This window comes from Neocloeon triangulifer, unplaced genomic scaffold (assembly GCF_031216515.1).
Source record: "Neocloeon triangulifer isolate White Clay Creek 2 clone unplaced genomic scaffold, ASM3121651v1 ptg000004l, whole genome shotgun sequence".
Taxonomy (NCBI): Eukaryota; Metazoa; Arthropoda; class Insecta; order Ephemeroptera; family Baetidae; genus Neocloeon; species Neocloeon triangulifer.
In genome coordinates, this window is record NW_026775547.1 from 4,490,353 (window position 1) to 4,507,850 (window position 17,498).

Here is a 17,498-nt window from a genome sequence, read left to right on the forward strand (position 1 = left end):
TTTCCGTGACAAAAATCACAAACAATGGCTTGTCACTTTTTAGGCTTTATGTATTTAAATGAAACTAGGCAGAATTCGCAGCACATGATGAGCAGAGTTTATGATTTTTCCATGGATCTTAAAATTTACTTCTCCTTGCTGAGCAAAGTATGATCCAACGCGATCCAATGTTTGCTGATTACTGATTAGTAAAGGCCAATTTTCAAATTTTGTAAGCATTGCTTGTTGCTATAAAAAAAATAAAAAATCTGAGTTTGTCTTGGTTTTCTATACGCAAAGTTTCAACTGATTGTGAATTTTACTTACATAAGCCAATGCAGTTTATATTAGGAAAATATTTGTCTCTTCATGGAACGTTATCTCTCTTAGAAATAATAGTTAATCATAAAATGATTTCAACTTTGAAGAAAAAATTACACTTGATTTTGTTTGAAAATTTTTTCATTTAAATCTACACATGCTTCAATTTCACTTGTTCTGTTTTCTGACGAATGAATTTATGATAAATGTATTTCTGACAAATGAATCATATTGTTCTGATAAATAATTTCTGATGAATAATTTTCGGATAAATGACAAAAATATTTTCTGATACCTTTTTTTCTGATAAATAGGAGGTTCCCTTGTTTTCAACAACAGTCCTCTTATTCAAATTTGTTCTACTTTTTTGATAATTATTTTTCATATTAGCAACTTCTCGCTCAAAATTCATTGCATTTTTCAATTATCTTACCAATTTGGTAAATATTATTATATTATTTTCATATAAACTACATAAATGCTCTTCAACACCCATTTATGGCAAAATATTTGAAAAGTGCACAGCAGGCGCAGAAATTTTTCTATTGGAAAGTTTGCAATCGAAAAACGGGTGGTTTTCGTGCCTCGCCCTCGACCAGTTTGTGTAGCAAAAAAAGAACCACGGTCTGTGGCCTCTTGCGGTCATGGACGTTTAAATGAGAGGGTTTGCGTTTTTTACTTTTTTTTTTAAGAAAAGTCACAGAAAGGTCAAGCAGCCTGAAGGATTGCGACCTCTCACATTATGTCACAAGGACATTGTGTGGCTCAATTATATGGGTGGTGCCGTATTTTCCAACAATTCCTTATTTAAATCAATTGTTTTCAACAATTGACTGTAACCACTGTGATGTAACAAAATGGTAGACAAATAAACAATATCAGTAATAATAAAAATTGGATTAAAGATATTGAAATTTAATCAATTATTAAGAAATTAATTTTTTAGCAACGCCGTCACCAGCTAGTAATTATAATCTCACAGATCAAAAAACTTTATTTTTCTGAAGATTCTTACTTCTATTATTTTTAGGTTTTTTACTTATTACTTAGGATTCTCCTCTCAAACGTGACCCTTAATTTTGACACTTATTATTTTATTTAATCATCGTTCTTCATAAAAAAAAAACTCAAAACTCTACTATTCTCGAAAATTTTAATTTTTAATTTAGAAAAAATCTCAAAGAGTGAAACTTAAAATTCCTCGGTTGCCATTGTAAACTTAAACTGAATGTATTTGCTGTTATAGATTTGAATATTCATATATATTGCGCATATCTGTAAAATAATTCCATGTGTCAATCTGTAAGCACCAAAATGAGTATATAATTTTGAGAAAGTTTAAAAAAAAATAATGTTACCTGAAAAAATAAACTCATTAATTAATTCTTATTTTCATTGCAAAGCCTGGACTGTGCAAAGAAAATGACTTTTAGAGAAGAGCATGTGGCAATTTTTAGCGCACACACAGGACGTAGTGTGGATACAATGTTTAAGAAAGCCACCAAGACCGAAACCAAATGCTGCCGGAAATCCACCAGTGAACTCTTATCACCGACAACTAAGTAAATACAGAAATTTAATACTATATATTATCAATATTAATTTTTTAACTTCTTAATGTAGCTACATCAATATCCAGTTGGACCGCGTAAACTTGGACAACACAAAGATCGACACAAACGTCAAGATTGAGAAAGAACTGCATTTTGAATGTTGGAAAAGGTTGTATTTCATATCAACAAATTCCATCGAGATTAATGAATATTTTTAGCGAGACTTCAAATGAATTTTCAAGAGAGGCTTTTGAGATGGTTGGAGTAACCTGTCACACTGGTACGCCCCAACAAGGGCATTATTATATGTTGGCCAAGCAAAAGAATGGTATTGTCTGAGTGACAATATCATTTGTCATGCTGCTAATATTGATTCATTAAGAAGTTTTCGAGCTGAAGCCTGTCATGTTTTATTCCGAAAAAAGGTAATTAAAATTTCTAGAAAAATTTATAAAAATAATAATTTGTAATAAAAAAACAGCACCCCTATGACCAAGAAAATGAAAGCCTGAAGGTAAAAGGGAAGAGGAACTTTTTGCCTGCTAGTGATGATGATGTGCCACAAGCTAAGAAGAAAAAAGAGGACTTGAGGGCTGGACTCATTTCAGGACAAAGGAAGAAGAAGTGATTGTAAGAGCTGCAGATAAAAATCAGGGTGTCGCTGATGCGACAGAGGAGAATACCATATGCTGAAAAGAAAAATTTCCGAACTGGAAAAAGAAGTAGCTGACCTGACCTTGGCCCTGAAAAAACTTTCAACTCAAAAGAAGTGGTGGCCTTTCTAATATTGTACAAAAAGTGAGAGTTTAAAGTGACTGTGTTTAAAATATGATGTTGTAAGTTAAATTTTTAACCCAGCATTTTAATCCAACGCCTCCAGGATTATTCTATCTGGCCGTCTCACAATTTTTTATTTGCTTTTAAGTTGCAAAAAAGACGACAAATGATATTTAACCCTGAAATATAGCAGTTCAGGTATTTAATTTTTAAAATTCAGGTTTGTTCACAGACCTTGATCACACGGTTTAATATTTCATTTTTTTAGTCGCTGATTTTGCTAGTCGTAATTTTTGTCGTGCGCTGAAAATAGGCGGCCAGCAATTTAATCCAGCGCCTCCAGGATTATTCTAACTGGCCGTCTCACAATTTTTTATTTGCTATTAAGTTGCAAAAAGGACGACAAACGATATTTAAACCTGAAATTTAGCAGTTTGCTATTTATTATTGAAATTCAGGTTTGTTCACAGACCTTGATGATATGGTTTAATATCTCATTTTTTTTTAGTCTCAAATTTTGCAATAGAAATTTTAGTCGCGCCTTTAAGTGAGGCCGCCAGCATTTTAATACAGCCAACATTTTTATCCAGCGCCTTCAGGTCTTTCTTGGTGGCGGTCTTATAATTTTTTTTTTATTATAGGAAAATTAAAATTTTTTTTTTTAATTATTATAAAAAAGATTATGAAATTCTTTTAAGTAGTTTTAGGTTATTTTGAAAAGTCTGGGTATTGACCTTATATAGAATATTGTTTACTTTATTTTATTTCACCCAAATGTACTTTTAGAATTTAAATTGCGCTATAAGAAATACAAATACTATTTTTGTGATCCGTTACTTATTACTACACCCTATTTTAATTATACTGATATCTTGTATAGTAAAATTTCCTCCAAATCCTCCATGTACATAATAATCATAAATTTGTGTTGCTTTGCGAGCTAATTTATTTTGCGCCTCTGCACTCTGCGCGTTTCAGGAGACACCTGGTGGTTGTTTAGAAAGCTCCGATTCAAAACATCAAGATAAAGTTTTCCAAATAAGCAAAAAGCAAGCATGGCGTCAACTCACATGTGTGATTTTCTAGGTAATGTTGTATGCTTAAATCGGCACAGCGAATGAATCAATCGCCCTAATTTTAGCCCTTCCCGTAAAGTACAAAGAGTCGAGCTGCGCCTGCCACTGGCTCTACTGCAAAGAGCATTCGGTCCGTGAAAAAAGTTCCGCAAAACCTGCTGGCCGCACACTTTTTGTCGTCAACGTTCCGCCGTTTTACACAGAGGTAAATTCCTTGATTAAATTCACGTTTGATAATAATTTAAATTTACAACTAGGAGTGCGTGAAGAAACTTTTTGAAGAGTGTGGTCCAATTTTGAATGTCTACTTTCACAAAAAGCCCACGGCTGCCGGGCCTCAGGAAGAGGACTCGCGGTTTTTCAGCAAGATCGAAACCATCAAAGTTGTTTTTAATCATTTGTCTTATTAAACACATAAATCAAATTTTCAATTAGGGCTATAAAGTTGCGTATGTGGTCTTCAAAACTGGATCAGCCTTAGAATCCGCCTTAAAGCTCCGATGGAAGAAACCAAAGGTCTTGTATAGTAAAGAAGACAAAACTCTTCCGACAGCTGTGCAAAGTTTGTACAATTAATAATATTTGAGATTGAATAATTTTAATCTGGTGCATTTTCAGTATGGAAAGCGAGCTATGACAGAAACATTCCTGTTGTCAGTGAGCTTCAGGCGGATATTGACAACTTTATGGCGCAATACGACGAGAAAATATCTGACGAACAGAGAAAGCTGAAAGAAACCGAAGGGCAGGAGGATGAAGAGGGGTGGGTCACTGTGACCAAGAAGGGTAGAAAGCCAGGGTTTGCAAGGAAGGAGAGCGTTGAGCAGAGGGTGCTGGCCAAGGAGGGCAAGAAGAAGGCAAAGAAGGAACTGCTCAACTTCTACACTTTCCAAATTAGAGAATCAAAAATGAATCGTAAGCATCCATTTTACCTTTTTTTTATATTTATATATTAAAATTTTGTTCTCCCAGACTTAGCTGAGCTGAGGCAGAAATTTGAAGAGGACAAAAAGCGAGTTGCTCAACTCCGCCAATCGAGAAGATTCAGACCATTTTAGTGTAAAAATATTTGTAATTTAAGGGAAATATTAATAAACAAATATTAAAGGTTTGAAATGATTAATGTAATATTTATTGTATTCCAATGGTAACATTTTTGCAAATTAGTGGAAATTTTGATATTTTTTGCTCATTGCAAAGCAAAAGTTGGAAGTTAAATTCTCAGTTCTCACCACATAGTACTCGGAAACAAATTATTATCCAGAATCAACGATCAAGACTGAATTTAAAATGTTTTTGCCATCAAGAATTCAGGCATTTTTTCGTTTTATTGAATGAGACTTTTGTTCTGATGTTATTTTCTTATAACTTAATTTTTAAAATTAAAGTCAAGTTTTTTCATGTTGTACAATTATTAAAATTTATTTTCCACATCAATTTTAATCTGAGTCAGAATCCGATGCACTTCCGCTAGAACTGCTACTACTGCTGGACGAAGCTTTTGATCCTTGTGGTGAAGCTGCAGGCGAGCCCTTCTTGCTTCCTTCGTCACCACTCTCAGCATCAGAACCCTTCTTGCTGCCTTCATGGCCACTAGCTTCGTTGTCACTTCCTTCATTTTCACTGCCCTCTGCAAAATGAATTCGAAATTAAAAATGAAGCATAGAAAACAACTATTAATACCTTTGTCAGAATTACTTTTGTTACTTTCGTCGCCGGATTTCTCACCGTCTGTTTCCATTTTCTCGTCATTTTTCTCTTGGCTTTCATTTTCAAGGTCCTCAGCATCTGGAATATAATTATATATTTATCTCACAAAACCTATAGATTGAAATTTCTTACCACTTTGCTCTTTTTCCTGATCATCGTCCTCGGCCATAGGTTCGTCGTCATCTTCTTCACAAATGGTCTCCAAAGCTTTTTCTCTGACTCGTTGCGTCTGGTGTTCAGCTTCATTGAGTGGTCTGTGGTGAACCAAGAGCTTGGTGTTTGTCACACCTCCCTGCTTTTGCCTTCTCTTGTTCAGTCGAACCCTAAATTTTTCATAAAATAATAAAAAAAATTCTTAGCAAACGATTTAAATTAGCTGTACCTAGTCTCGAGCTCATTGAAATAAACTCCGTCGTCTCGCACAACCAAAAAGTAATTTTCTTCATAGCCCTTGCTGGCCTTGCTCTTGACAGTCCAGTTGTACTCTCGAGCCATTTTGTAAGTGTAGTCGTTACTTTCGTCGTCCCACTCCATGCCCAAACTCTGGTCTTGTTTTCTTTTTATCAGAGTATCTTCTGTAGGTAAGAAGTACGCCACAAACTGTTCTCCACTCTCGTCCATCACACCTCTGTACACAAAATTAATATATTTATAAACTATATATCAAATGAAACAAACCTAATCATGGCCTGAGACATTTCTTCAATCTGAGCAGGCACAGATCTACCAACAGGGGCCGGATCCGAATCAAAAATGACTTGAGCACAGGCGTATTTCCACATCTAAATTTATAAAAAAAATAAAATGGTTGAAATATTTTGAGACTTTTTAGCTCACTTTGAAGTCAGGATAGACTGGGAGAACTTCAACTGGAACAACATTAGGTTTGCTGTAGTGCTTCTCGATGGTGATCTTTGAATCGGCAAAAGTTTTCTCGATAGCTGTGACTTGACTGTCCCTGTCCATGTACAAGGTTTCGTCCTTTGGATAATCATTTAGTTAAAAAGTCGCCAGATTAAAATAGACGAAATTTACCTTGAGGGCTTTTTTAACAGAGTAGCCAACTTTAGCCTCAACTTTTTCCATGGTTTGGGGCTGAAATCTTGTCTGTTCTGTGGAAATGTATTCTGTTCGGCGCAACCATGACACGCTCTTGGAGTGTTTCTTTTTCCTGATAAAAAAAATTATTCTTGATGAAAAAATTTAAAAAAATCAATACCTGTTGGCATCTTGTGGCGTCGAGACTTCTTCCTCGAGGAGTTTTTCGTCGATGGGATCCAGCATCGCATCTTGGTCTATGGCGTAGGCGTCGCTGTTGATGAGGTCAATAGTGACCCCAAGGTCGTGCTCCGCCAGCACTTCATACTTGTAGGTTCTCTCAAGAGACGTGGGGTTGTTTTGAATAAATCTCGTTGAGTCGAAAGGGTAAGTGACAAATTTAGTGTCAAAAGGAATGTCGGGCAGTGTGTTGCAGTATTTCACGCGGCAAACCAGATCTGTTCTGCAGTAAAAAGATTTTTTTTTTTTAATTCATTGTACGAAGAGGATTTAAAAAAATCTTACTTTCTTTCCTGGGGGGCAGTTCGTGCGCCGGGAGGGCCCATCGGCCGCTTCTCCGGCTGGCTGTTTTGAGGTTGCAGAGTCGGCGCCATTCTGTCGAAAGGTCCTTTTCAATCAGCAGTCAGGATTTTAAAAGTAATTCGGTATTAAAGGGAATCGCTCATTTGGCCGCAAAGTTCATTCACGGCGGAGAAATCGCAAAAAAGCGGCAGGTGCTCCAGAAACATTAACAGATTAACACAAACACAACAACTCCATGTTTATTCCTGTTTATTCCATTGGCTTTTTGGCCAATAAGACGCTTTTGGCTTTTTCTATGGCCACGCCCACTTTTTTGCCAGGCATTGGCGCGAAAACAGAGCGGACCCTGGATCAGCGCTTGAGCGCATCTTGTGTTATAATTCAAGGATTATTATTACCCTCCATCCCGGAGATTGTGGGTTCCGTTCACATTCCAGACGGATTTTTCTCGGAAAAACTTGAAAGATTTCTCATACTAGGACTGATTGTGAGTTATTCCGTTGTTATGCAAAGTCGGCAGGGAGAAGGGTGCACTTTGGAACCCAGTTATACGTTGAGGCGTTTAAAAGAAAATCCTTTTAAGTCTTCAAGCAGGATGATGATATGCCTTAATTATTTTTATTTTATTTATGTTGTGAAAAATTATGTCTCATTTAAATATAAGGAAAGACCAGCTGAAGAAATTTTCAATTAAATGATTTTTAGCGATTGTTAGTAAAAAATTCCAAGCTATATAAAAATGGTTTCCTATAATTGCTTTCAACAAGTTTTTCTGCACCACTTTGTTCCAATTAAAATTTTGCTCGAGAAATAGAAAAAGAATTAAGACTATCCAATCCAATATCCTAGTGCTGTCAACAGTTTTGCCACGGAAACTGTTTTTAATGTACGCTGAGAACAATAAAATTTTCTAAATTTTTATCTTGTCAAGTGCCTACTTTAGTTCGATTAAATCTCGAAATTTAGATTAATTCCAGTGTAGCATCACGTGTTTATCAGTAAGGTTGTTGAATTTTTTTCTATAATTCCAACACAGAAATTAATTGAAAAATAGTGTATTAAATTTAGCGACAAAATGAAGAGCAACAATTTTCATTCCGTATCGTCTACCCTGCTGTTATTAATTTCGTTGACTAATCTTGTTCTGGTAAGATAACATAAAATTTTATAACCGGATTATCGATTGAATAATATTTATCCTAAAGCGGCCCACATCATGTGCAGCTTTAATTGCAAGTAGCAAAGATCTGGCAGCTGACGTTGAAACTGCGCACACTGACCTTTTACTTCTATCTGCCCGAAGCTCTGCCTGCTTTTTTCGCACAAACGACATTTTTGCCCTTGTTAACAATGATTACAAAATCAATGTTCAACAGATTACTTTGAAATTTGAAGAACTCAATGTAAGTTACAGAGATAAATATATTTTCACTAAAATTATATTCCAATTTTTTTAGGTGACATCTTCAATTATAGATCAGTTTAGATCAGACATGCAGCAAACCGACTACTATGTCAACACTTTTCTGCGACTTCAGAAGGACGCATTTGAGAGCTACGAGGCACGCGTTCACACATACGAGAACAATCTATTGACAAATTTGCCACTCATCCCGGAAAACTTGGCCCATCTAAGGGAAGATACGAATTCAACCAATTCCATATTTGAGATAGTGGACAATAATTTGACGAAGGAAATCTATTTCCTGAATTCAGAAGTTCAATCAATTTTATCTGGATACGTAAGATAATATGATTTTTATCATTTTAAATTTAATATCTTCAGATGAAAACGAGATTTTTCTTTCTTTCAAAACTCTTAACTGAACTCGCATTATTACAGGAGGGAGAACCTGCTGAAGTGGAAGCGCAAATACTGCTACAGGAGATAATTTCAAAAGACATTGAAACACGGTTTCGGCTAAATGTAGCCAAGTCCGATTTTGACGTGGCTGCAAGCAATGCAGATGGATCGATGCAAATAGTTGCCAGTCAAGTATAATTGCATTATTTTGTCTACGCTAAATAAAAAAGAATTAAATATCTGGATTTAAGTTGAATAAAAATTATAAAATACGTGTGCAATTTATTTTCAGTGATTCTTTTTTAATTGGATGGACTCTATTTATATATATGATAAAAATTAATTAATTCGCACAAAAACACTCTATTTTGCAATACATTAGAAATTAGTTAATAAAAATTCATAAAAAACATAAAAGAAAAAGCTATTACTAATAATTTCAAAAGCAACATTTTAAAATAATTTATTAACCACAAAAAAAATTATTCATGTCTTATTATACAATTATTGTTAAAAAATTTCATTATGCAATGTTGTCTCTAGTAAGCTGCAATGGCAATAAAAATAATGATAGTCTCAATTGACCTGGCTTTTTTATTTACATAACATAATTTTAAAATCATCTACATGCTCGTAAACAAAATATGTACCCTCAATTGATTTTAGGTGATAATATCGTGATTGATAAACACAATCTATCCATGCAAAGAAAATATAAAGAGATTGCATAAGACCAATATCTGAAAACAAAATGAGATATTAATCTAAAATGCAAGCAAACAACAGAGAGACAAAAAACGATGCCACCCACCATTATCAGACCGAGCGTGTCAAAGTGAATTGATTGTCAAGAGCGAAACAAGTTGCACACGGCACAAATATTTGAGGAGTATGAACTATAAAAAGGGCTTCGAGTAATGCAGAAGCGCATTATTAACAACAAAGTTGGTGTGCATAATGAAGACCGCCGTTGTGCTTCTCGCCTGCCTGGCCTCTGCATTCGCTGGTAAAATTCAGTTCAAGAACTTCAAAATTAAATTTTATAAAGTTAAATTAAAACTATGCAACTGGTGCGACACCCCTGCGCACGTGGTTGCATAGCCCAGTTTGCCAGGGGAATTAATGAATATTTTAATAATAATTTCTATGTCCACAGCATGCCCGAACATCGTTTCCCGCTCTGCATGGGGTGCTCGTCCTCCCACCAGCATCACCTACCTGAGCAACCCTGTCCCCTACGTCGTGATCCACCACTCTGAGTCCGGAACATGCTCGTCCCAGGCCTCCTGCTCGGCGTTGGTACGTGGCTTCCAAGACCAGCACATGGACGTCAACGGCTGGTCTGACATTGGCTACAGCTTCCTGGTTGGTGGTGACGGCAACATCTACGAGGGTCGTGGTTGGGACCGCGTTGGAGCTCACGCTCCGGGCTACAACAGCAACTCCATCGGCATTTGCTTCATTGGCAGCTACATCTGTAAGTAGTAAAATAAATTTAAAGATTTTGTCACAATAAATATTAAAAAAATTGCAATTTCTTCCCAAAATAATTATTTAAAATTCTTAAAAATAGTTTTTGGAAACTATTTTAATCTAGGAATTATTTTAAATTTATTCTGGCATGTATATTTTTCAGCCTCCGCTCCCAGCAGCACTTTGGTTGACCCCGTCAGGCAGTTGATCCAGTGCGGTATGGACGATCGCTATGTGCAGCTCGCCCACATGACCATTGGTCACCGTCAGGCCGTGGCAACCGACTGCCCCGGAGATGCTCTCTACAGCCTCATCCAGACCTGGCCCGATTTTGAGCCCAACCCTTAAGCGATAACTTTCATGCTCATCATCATCAGCAATTCGATGCTCAATATTTCTTCTGTGATCTTTTTAAAATCATGTTAAAAAAAATGAAAAATAAAAATGAAATTTGTAAATAAATGGAAGAGTTTGTTAATTTAATACTTCTATGGCCTATCTTTTTTATATCTTTATTCTGAGAAAATTTGTACAAATTCTGCGAAATCTCTAATTAATCGGCTAGATTGAGAACTTGATATTTATCAAGTTTAATCTACTTAGTTATGTTGTCTTTGAATAATGCTTAAATTTTTAATTATTATTGAAATTGAATAGAGCAAAAAGATACAACATACTCTGTAGTTAACAGCCCAACATATTAAAAAAAAATTAGAATGTTAAAATTTTGATATAAGTCAATTATTTTCTATGGAAAATAATCATGTTCAATTATTATTATTATTTTTTTTTTTTTAAATTTACTCTCGAGAAGATAGTTATGGAAGTGAAGAGATCGGGATTTTCCTCGTTGTAAAAAGCAAAATAATTTTTATAACAAGGAAAAGCCGAATCACTTCACTTCTGATTATTATTATGTTATATAATAAGAACGTTTTTTTTTTGCTTTTTTGTTACAAGCAGAAAAAAAATCAGATTTCTTATATAAATATAATACATAATATACATTTAAGGATGATGTACATTGACAATAAATAATAAAAGTCACGTAACAAAATACACGCACAAAAGGGTTAATTTCGTGCAAAAAGAGTCACGAGACTCTTGGAAGTGTTTATGTCGGTTTATGTTTTATTATCTCTAGAGTGCTTCTCATCATAGTTGCCTTATGGAGTTTTACCATAAGAGGTAAGCTTCCTTTTTTAAATCCAAACTCTTTCATTGATACATTATATTTCAGATGTTTCTCCTATTGCTCTTTAAGAACAACTTCATCATTATGTGACTGCAAAGATTATTTTTTTCTTACACAATTTTTCAATGAAAAACGTTTCAATATTGTTATTGTTTGACGCATCTCTTGAGAGGTTAGTGTTATTCGCATATAAATTATTACAATAATTATCAGAAACTTGAGATATATTATTATCTTCTTTTTAGTTTTGGCCTTTTAGTGTTTCATATTGCGCACGGCATTATTATCTTGTTTACTCTAATTTATAAAGCGGCACGGCTTTTGAGTTTCATCTTGCCGCAGCCACCAGAATGAAGATTACTATTGTAATTGCCTTGGCAGCCTGTTTTTCAAGCGTCTTTGCAGGTTAGTTTTAAGAAGCTTAATTCTTTAAAGTTTGTAATCTTGATTTTTTTTTTAATTTAAACAGATTTAAAAAAAAAGTACCAAGAAGTAAAATAATTCAATTATAGCCTGCCCTACAATCGTAAGCAGAGCCGATTGGGGTGCCCGACCACCTTACAGCGTTTCTTACCAGCCTCTGCCAATTCCGTACGTTGTCATCCACCACGCCGAGTCTCAAACTTGCAATGACTTTGACACGTGCGCCGCAATGGTGCGTGGTTTCCAAGACGAGCACATGGACGTAAACGGCTGGTCGGACATTGGCTACAACTTCTTGGTCGGCGAGGACGGCCGAGTGTACGAGGGCAGGGGTTGGCAGGCCATCGGCTCGCACACACCGGGCTTCAATAGCTTGAGCATCGGCGTTTGCTTCATTGGAACGTTCTCCGCTTACTTGCCATATCCCGTTGCTCTTGACGCAGCCAAACTTCTCAACGAATGCGGCATTGAGCAAGGCTATCTGTTCCCTGACTTTGGGCTCATCGGCCACAGGCAGGCCTTTGTCACCTCTTCTTGCCCTGGAGATGCTCTCTACAATGAAATTACAACCTGGCCTAACTTCGAACCTAACCCTTAATAATTTAAATATAATTATTAATAAAGTCTGATCTATTTCATGAAACAATCTAATATAAATTTTTTTATTGAACTGAAATTAACCTGGAATTGTTCCATAGGAGTTAAGTTTGTAACTTTTTTCTGCAGAATCTTAACGAAAAGGAAATAGTTTTGTTCGTAATTAACTTTCCAAAGAATAGGATTGATTGTTTCTACACATTGTAGTTGGAAATGGTGTTTTATGTCTATTGTAAAAATTAATTTTAATAAAATTTGATTGAGAGAAGATTTGATAAAAAAAAGGTGTTAATATTTTTTAATCCATACACATTGAACACCTTTCGTGTAATAATGAGTATCAATTAAACTAAAATTTTAATTTCATTACTATTTTTTTTTGTCTAGAGCCAATTACATTCTTTTAGCTTGCGGAAGGCAGGTGGAAGGCAATCTCCAATATTTTTATAAAACACTGGAAGCCTTCGATAACTCTTACATGGAAATTAAAGAAAATGTGCAAAAAGTAGAAACAAACAGTATAATAATATAATATAATTCAATGGCATACCTCTTTCGCGCTTTTATTTGAACACTGAGAATGGACCAATCAGAGAAAGTCATTTTAGAAGATGAGACCAATCACAAGAGACTTCGCAGCTGTCGCAACAACAACAAGCAGAATTTCTGCAAATTTCTTATTTACCTCTGTTTGATTTTATGATTTGATCAAATTATGATGGATCAATTAGCAAAAACGATAGCTGATTTAAATTTTGATCCCAAGTCGGACCAAGGGAGGATCGTTGTATCGCAGGTGAAAATATTATTATGCATTATTCTTATTAATTCTATAAATTGTGCAGCATTTTTTTTTTTACCAAACATAATAATATTTTTACTCCATTAAATTACGTACTAATTTATTTTAATTAATTAATAAATATTTTAGCTTGTGGAAGCGTCTTCCAGCAATGAAGACACAACCTGCTTGATTGGTCCCGTCATGAAATTGCTGCCATCATTGGACTTGGGTGTTAAAAAATCCATTCACCACATTTTACCAAGGTTTTAATTCAATCTAAATTTCGTAATTTAAATTATTGATTGATAATTTTTCAGGCTGTGCAAAAAGCACCCTCAAGCAGCCGTGTTGGCCGTGAACTGTGTCCTCCATGACTGCGGCGACCCAAATCCGGAGGTCAAGTGTCTTGGCGTTGCCTCCATCTGTGCCATTCCCGAATTTACAGAACATGTATCTGGAGTCGTCCAAACACTTCTGTCTGATCCGCATCCAAAGGTGCGACTTGCAGCTGTGAATGGATGCAGAGCGCTTCACAAACACAGTCCTGCGGCTCCCTTAGAGCTAGGACTTATCGACATCCTCTATTCTCTTGTCCGAGACTCAGATTCGAAGGTAGTAATTATTCTCTCACTGTCCTTATTTAAAAATAAAATACTAATTATTCAATAGGTCTCTACCGCAGCGATTTTAACTTTGGACTTTCTGCTGGCCGAGGAGGGAGGTGTGATTGTCACTAAGGCAATGGCAAAACACCTTTTAAGACGCCTCGGTAGCTACCCCCCGCCGCAACTGGCCTCTGTCCTCCAGGCACTTGCCAAGTACAAGCCCAAGGAAGAGGCTGAAATATTTGAGGAATTGTCACTCATCGACCCGTACCTGGTTTACTCCCAATACTCTGCCGTCAACGTCAACAGCATTAACCTCTTTCTTACTCTCATCGAAGGTCCTTTTGAGCACCTCGTTGACCAACTCGTGCAAAGGTCAAGCCCGAGTTTAGTCGAGTATCTGTCCAGCACGTCAGAGTCAACAGCTACCCTTGTGATAAACTTCTTGTCTGGTGCTAGAGGGAAGAATTGGCTCCAAGATTTGCCTTCGGCTTCGTTGGTGCCAAGAATGACCGACTCGTCAAATGTGAAGATGAAAAAAATGGCCCTTTTGTCTGTGACCTGCCGGAATGACGAGGTGGAGAAAGTTCTTACCTCGATCACCCCCTTTTGCTATGAAAATAGTTGTGGGCAACAGGCAATTCAGTGTCTATGTGAGATTCGAGCAAAGTTCGAGGTAAAAATCTAAAATCTTTGATTTACAATAAAATCTAATATTTTATAATTTTACTTCAGTCGTCAGCAAGTAAGTGCCTATCAGTCATTCTTCAGCTTTTGGACTCGCCAGATCCTCAAGTACTGAGAAACACACTGGCTGGTGTGGAAAAGTTCAGCTTTGAAGGAATTCCGTCTGAAGAAATTTTGAAAACGCTTGAGAAAATTGTAGACAGGATGGACTTATTCAAGCCAGAATCTATTCCATCAGTTTTGCCGCACTTACTTGGACTGCATGGAGAGACTTTGCCCACTGCTCCTTACATTTTAGAGCATTTGGTCAATAATTACGAGCAGCTCACTGAAGAAACTCGGTATGCGAATGAAAAAGACAAATTATCAAACCCTAATAAAATTTGTTATTGCTACAGAATGTTTTTGCTGGTGGGCACGTTGCGGTTATTCCTGAAACAGCCTGGTGAGTGCCAACTTACATTAGGCCGACTTTTCCAATTTTGCGTCAACGACTGTGATAACATTTTGCTCTCGGAAAAAGCAACCAAATTTTATAAAATACTAACGTACGATCCAGAGCTAATGAAAGCAATTTTAGGTGTGAATTAAAAAATAAAAAAACAAATTTTTATTCTTCTTCTTGTACAAAACTACTATTTTTAATTAAAAAATACAGTTGCCCTTTGCCTTAAAGTAATTTTTCAAGTCCTCCTGCGCGCCTTGCATGGTTTGGGTCAAGAGAGCTTTGCTGCCGCTGTTGCTCAATGTGTTGATCACTCTCAGAAAAACGTGAACGTTGCTATCAGAGACGGGCATCGCGTTATCGGCGCACGCAAAAGTGGCGGTTATCATTTGATCGTACTGGCTTTTGATTTTCTTGTCTTTGGACAAATTGAACTGCGGATGAATCGGTAGGGTCTGAACAAGTCCCCAATCGTTTTCACACGCTTCGCACATGCACCTGAAGTGATAATGGTCCAGAAGATAGCTTTGCCGATCTTGCTTCGGGTCGAACGCGAAATGCTCTTTGTACGAGTCGAAAATCTGCTCCCCCTTTCTAATGTGTCTAATCGCTTGAATCACATTGGCCGTGCCGTAATTTGTGCGAAATACGTTCGGATTGCACGAGTGGTTCAGCAGAGATGAGCAGGCAAAAACTCCTCCACCCACCACTTGATACCTCACCCTGCTCGCACCACCCAAATGAGTGTGTGTTATTTCGTGAGCGTTATTCTTCAGGGCTACCAAATTTTTCAGGCAAAATGCTGCTAATTGATTTTCGAATTTCGGATCGGCCAACTCGAAACATTTGATAATTTTGATGGAAATGGTGCAGGCGGCGTATATCATTAACAATGGCAGTTGCGCCAGGTTTGTCACTAGGTTGAAAATTGCCTCGAAAGAGTCCGATTTGTAAATTCCATCCGGGTTGAAGCCTTTTGACCTGCCGTCCGGCGCTTCGGGTTTGCTCAAACGCTCTTTGACCTTTTTAAGTCCAAATGTGGTCACAATTCGAATGAAGTGACAACTCCTCTGCAAGTTCATCTCGTCGATGACTTTGAAACACCTGCTCGCAACTGGACATTCCTCATTGTGGTATTGTTCCTTAGCAATTTCCCTACATTCTTCACTACAGAAGAGAGCCTGTAAAATTTTTTGTATCAAAATTTTTTCTTTTCATAAATATATAACTGAAAACTTACCCAGTCGCAGTTATCGCATGGGACTAAAGAGTTACTCCTGCGCATGCAATGACTGCAATGCGTGGAAATGCATTCTGGAGCCAACACCGCTGCATACGGCTGCTCAACTAGTACAAAATCACCTTAAAATGGAAGAAAAATTAATTAAAATATTCAAAAATTAAATAACATTCTTAAGAAAATGACTTTGAACCCTGTCGCGTCAACGGATAATATAATTTGTTAATTTGAACAAAACTTATTTTAATCTGAAAATCAAAAGTTGTACTTTTTTTTTTGAATAAAAATTAATTTAAATTTTTTTTGGAAATTTGCTAACCTGCTTGAATGTCTCTTGCAGCTATTAAATGCCTTCCGAACTTCTCATCACTAGAAATGCAAACCGCGCCAGACAAGCTCGGCGCCTCCTTGTTCTTTCCATAGCTCACATTTGGTGGCGCTGGGTAATTCTCCGCCGCTCTTTTCGCACGAGGCACCAAACCACTCTCGAATTCTTTTCCAACACTTTCCACGAGATGCTCTTTCTTTTCCTCCGGCAGTTTAAGTCCCAAAATGCACTCGGTTGCCTTGTCCAGGCTCAATTTCGCAGCCTTTTGGTTTTTCAGTTCCTTGTAGCATTTCGATTGTCGGACGTACAGTTTGAACAGCAGCATTTGCGGATAATCATTTTTCACAGCCCTGTCCACATCTTGAATGCACTCTTCGTACTGTCCTAGTATCTCCAGCACGGCGCTCCGGTTCGCGTACGCCTGGCCCCGGGCGCTGGACCCTTTCGGCGCCCATGTGGCGCTCCTAGTGTAAAACTCGACCGCTTCATGGTGTTTTTGTAAATTTAAAAAGTCGTTTCCCAGCTTTCTGAATGCTTCTGCCTGGGAAATTTTGTCCTTTTTAGTGGACTCGGTGAGAAGCAGGTCGTACTCCTTCCTTATTTCGGCGCCGGCGATCTCCTGGCAAATTTCGATGAACTTCTCGCAACTCACATTTTCCCGTTTTCCACCTGCTGCCACTTTGCGCTCGAACAACTTGAAGTCCTCTTCTTTCAAATTCATGCTGTCCGCCCACGTCTAGATCCGGAGTGGAAATCAAGCAAGTGCGCCCAGCGGTGCTGGCGCGCGTATAGATCAAGAGGACTAAAAATAGCGCTGCTCAATGCCCTGTCGCATATAAAAGAATAAAGGGCCGCCGAGGAATATCAACGAAGGGAGGATCAGGCCGAGCTAGGAGCTGCAGAATCTAAATATAAATAAG

General features: G+C 37.1%; 7 protein-coding genes across 8 annotated transcripts; 5 read left to right on the forward strand and 2 right to left on the reverse strand.

Moving 5' to 3' along the window:
• The first annotated feature begins 3,589 nt into the window (after positions 1 to 3,589).
• On the forward strand, positions 3,590 to 4,822 carry LOC132193308 (ribosomal RNA-processing protein 7 homolog A). The gene is made up of 6 exons (XM_059613896.1): positions 3,590 to 3,716; positions 3,772 to 3,911; positions 3,964 to 4,089; positions 4,142 to 4,268; positions 4,325 to 4,621; positions 4,679 to 4,822. The coding sequence occupies exons 1-6, from the start codon at positions 3,686 to 3,688 to the stop codon at positions 4,762 to 4,764; spliced, it is 807 nt and encodes a 268-aa protein (XP_059469879.1). The 5' UTR covers positions 3,590 to 3,685; the 3' UTR covers positions 4,765 to 4,822.
• Positions 4,823 to 5,046: 224 nt separating this feature from the next.
• LOC132193514 (RNA polymerase II-associated factor 1 homolog) lies at positions 5,047 to 7,259 on the reverse strand. The gene is made up of 9 exons (XM_059614232.1): positions 6,980 to 7,259; positions 6,636 to 6,917; positions 6,452 to 6,587; positions 6,254 to 6,397; positions 6,095 to 6,198; positions 5,799 to 6,044; positions 5,549 to 5,739; positions 5,390 to 5,494; positions 5,047 to 5,336 (listed from the first exon to the last, which is right to left on the reverse strand). Exons 1-9 carry the CDS (start codon positions 7,066 to 7,068, stop codon positions 5,146 to 5,148), a joined length of 1,488 nt encoding a protein of 495 aa, XP_059470215.1. The 5' UTR covers positions 7,069 to 7,259; the 3' UTR covers positions 5,047 to 5,145.
• Positions 7,260 to 7,886: 627 nt separating this feature from the next.
• On the forward strand, positions 7,887 to 9,500 carry LOC132193515 (uncharacterized). Of its 2 annotated transcripts, XM_059614234.1 has the most exons (5): positions 7,986 to 8,000; positions 8,052 to 8,144; positions 8,203 to 8,400; positions 8,455 to 8,739; positions 8,841 to 9,500. In XM_059614234.1, exons 2-5 carry the CDS (start codon positions 8,073 to 8,075, stop codon positions 8,997 to 8,999), a joined length of 714 nt encoding a protein of 237 aa, XP_059470217.1. In that variant the 5' UTR covers positions 7,986 to 8,000; positions 8,052 to 8,072; the 3' UTR covers positions 9,000 to 9,500. The 2 variants fall into 2 exon arrangements, with proteins under 2 accessions (XP_059470216.1, XP_059470217.1); XM_059614233.1 differs by having other exon boundaries at positions 7,887 to 8,144.
• A 148-nt stretch (positions 9,501 to 9,648) lies between these two features.
• On the forward strand, positions 9,649 to 10,759 carry LOC132193517 (peptidoglycan-recognition protein 2-like). The gene is made up of 3 exons (XM_059614235.1): positions 9,649 to 9,807; positions 9,958 to 10,278; positions 10,438 to 10,759. Exons 1-3 carry the CDS (start codon positions 9,759 to 9,761, stop codon positions 10,620 to 10,622), a joined length of 555 nt encoding a protein of 184 aa, XP_059470218.1. The 5' UTR covers positions 9,649 to 9,758; the 3' UTR covers positions 10,623 to 10,759.
• A 958-nt stretch (positions 10,760 to 11,717) lies between these two features.
• Positions 11,718 to 12,762, forward strand: LOC132193477 (peptidoglycan-recognition protein 2-like). The gene is made up of 2 exons (XM_059614181.1): positions 11,718 to 11,874; positions 11,982 to 12,762. The coding sequence occupies exons 1-2, from the start codon at positions 11,820 to 11,822 to the stop codon at positions 12,488 to 12,490; spliced, it is 564 nt and encodes a 187-aa protein (XP_059470164.1). The 5' UTR covers positions 11,718 to 11,819; the 3' UTR covers positions 12,491 to 12,762.
• A 362-nt stretch (positions 12,763 to 13,124) lies between these two features.
• Positions 13,125 to 15,197, forward strand: LOC132193476 (AP-4 complex subunit beta-1-like). Its single transcript, XM_059614180.1, has 6 exons — positions 13,125 to 13,285; positions 13,421 to 13,536; positions 13,591 to 13,885; positions 13,943 to 14,554; positions 14,614 to 14,906; positions 14,964 to 15,197. Exons 1-6 carry the CDS (start codon positions 13,205 to 13,207, stop codon positions 15,154 to 15,156), a joined length of 1,590 nt encoding a protein of 529 aa, XP_059470163.1. The 5' UTR covers positions 13,125 to 13,204; the 3' UTR covers positions 15,157 to 15,197.
• Positions 15,163 to 17,394, reverse strand: LOC132193475 (SET and MYND domain-containing protein 4-like). Its single transcript, XM_059614179.1, has 3 exons — positions 16,570 to 17,394; positions 16,251 to 16,372; positions 15,163 to 16,191 (listed from the first exon to the last, which is right to left on the reverse strand). The coding sequence occupies exons 1-3, from the start codon at positions 17,297 to 17,299 to the stop codon at positions 15,211 to 15,213; spliced, it is 1,833 nt and encodes a 610-aa protein (XP_059470162.1). The 5' UTR covers positions 17,300 to 17,394; the 3' UTR covers positions 15,163 to 15,210.
• Positions 17,395 to 17,498: the final 104 nt, after the last annotated feature.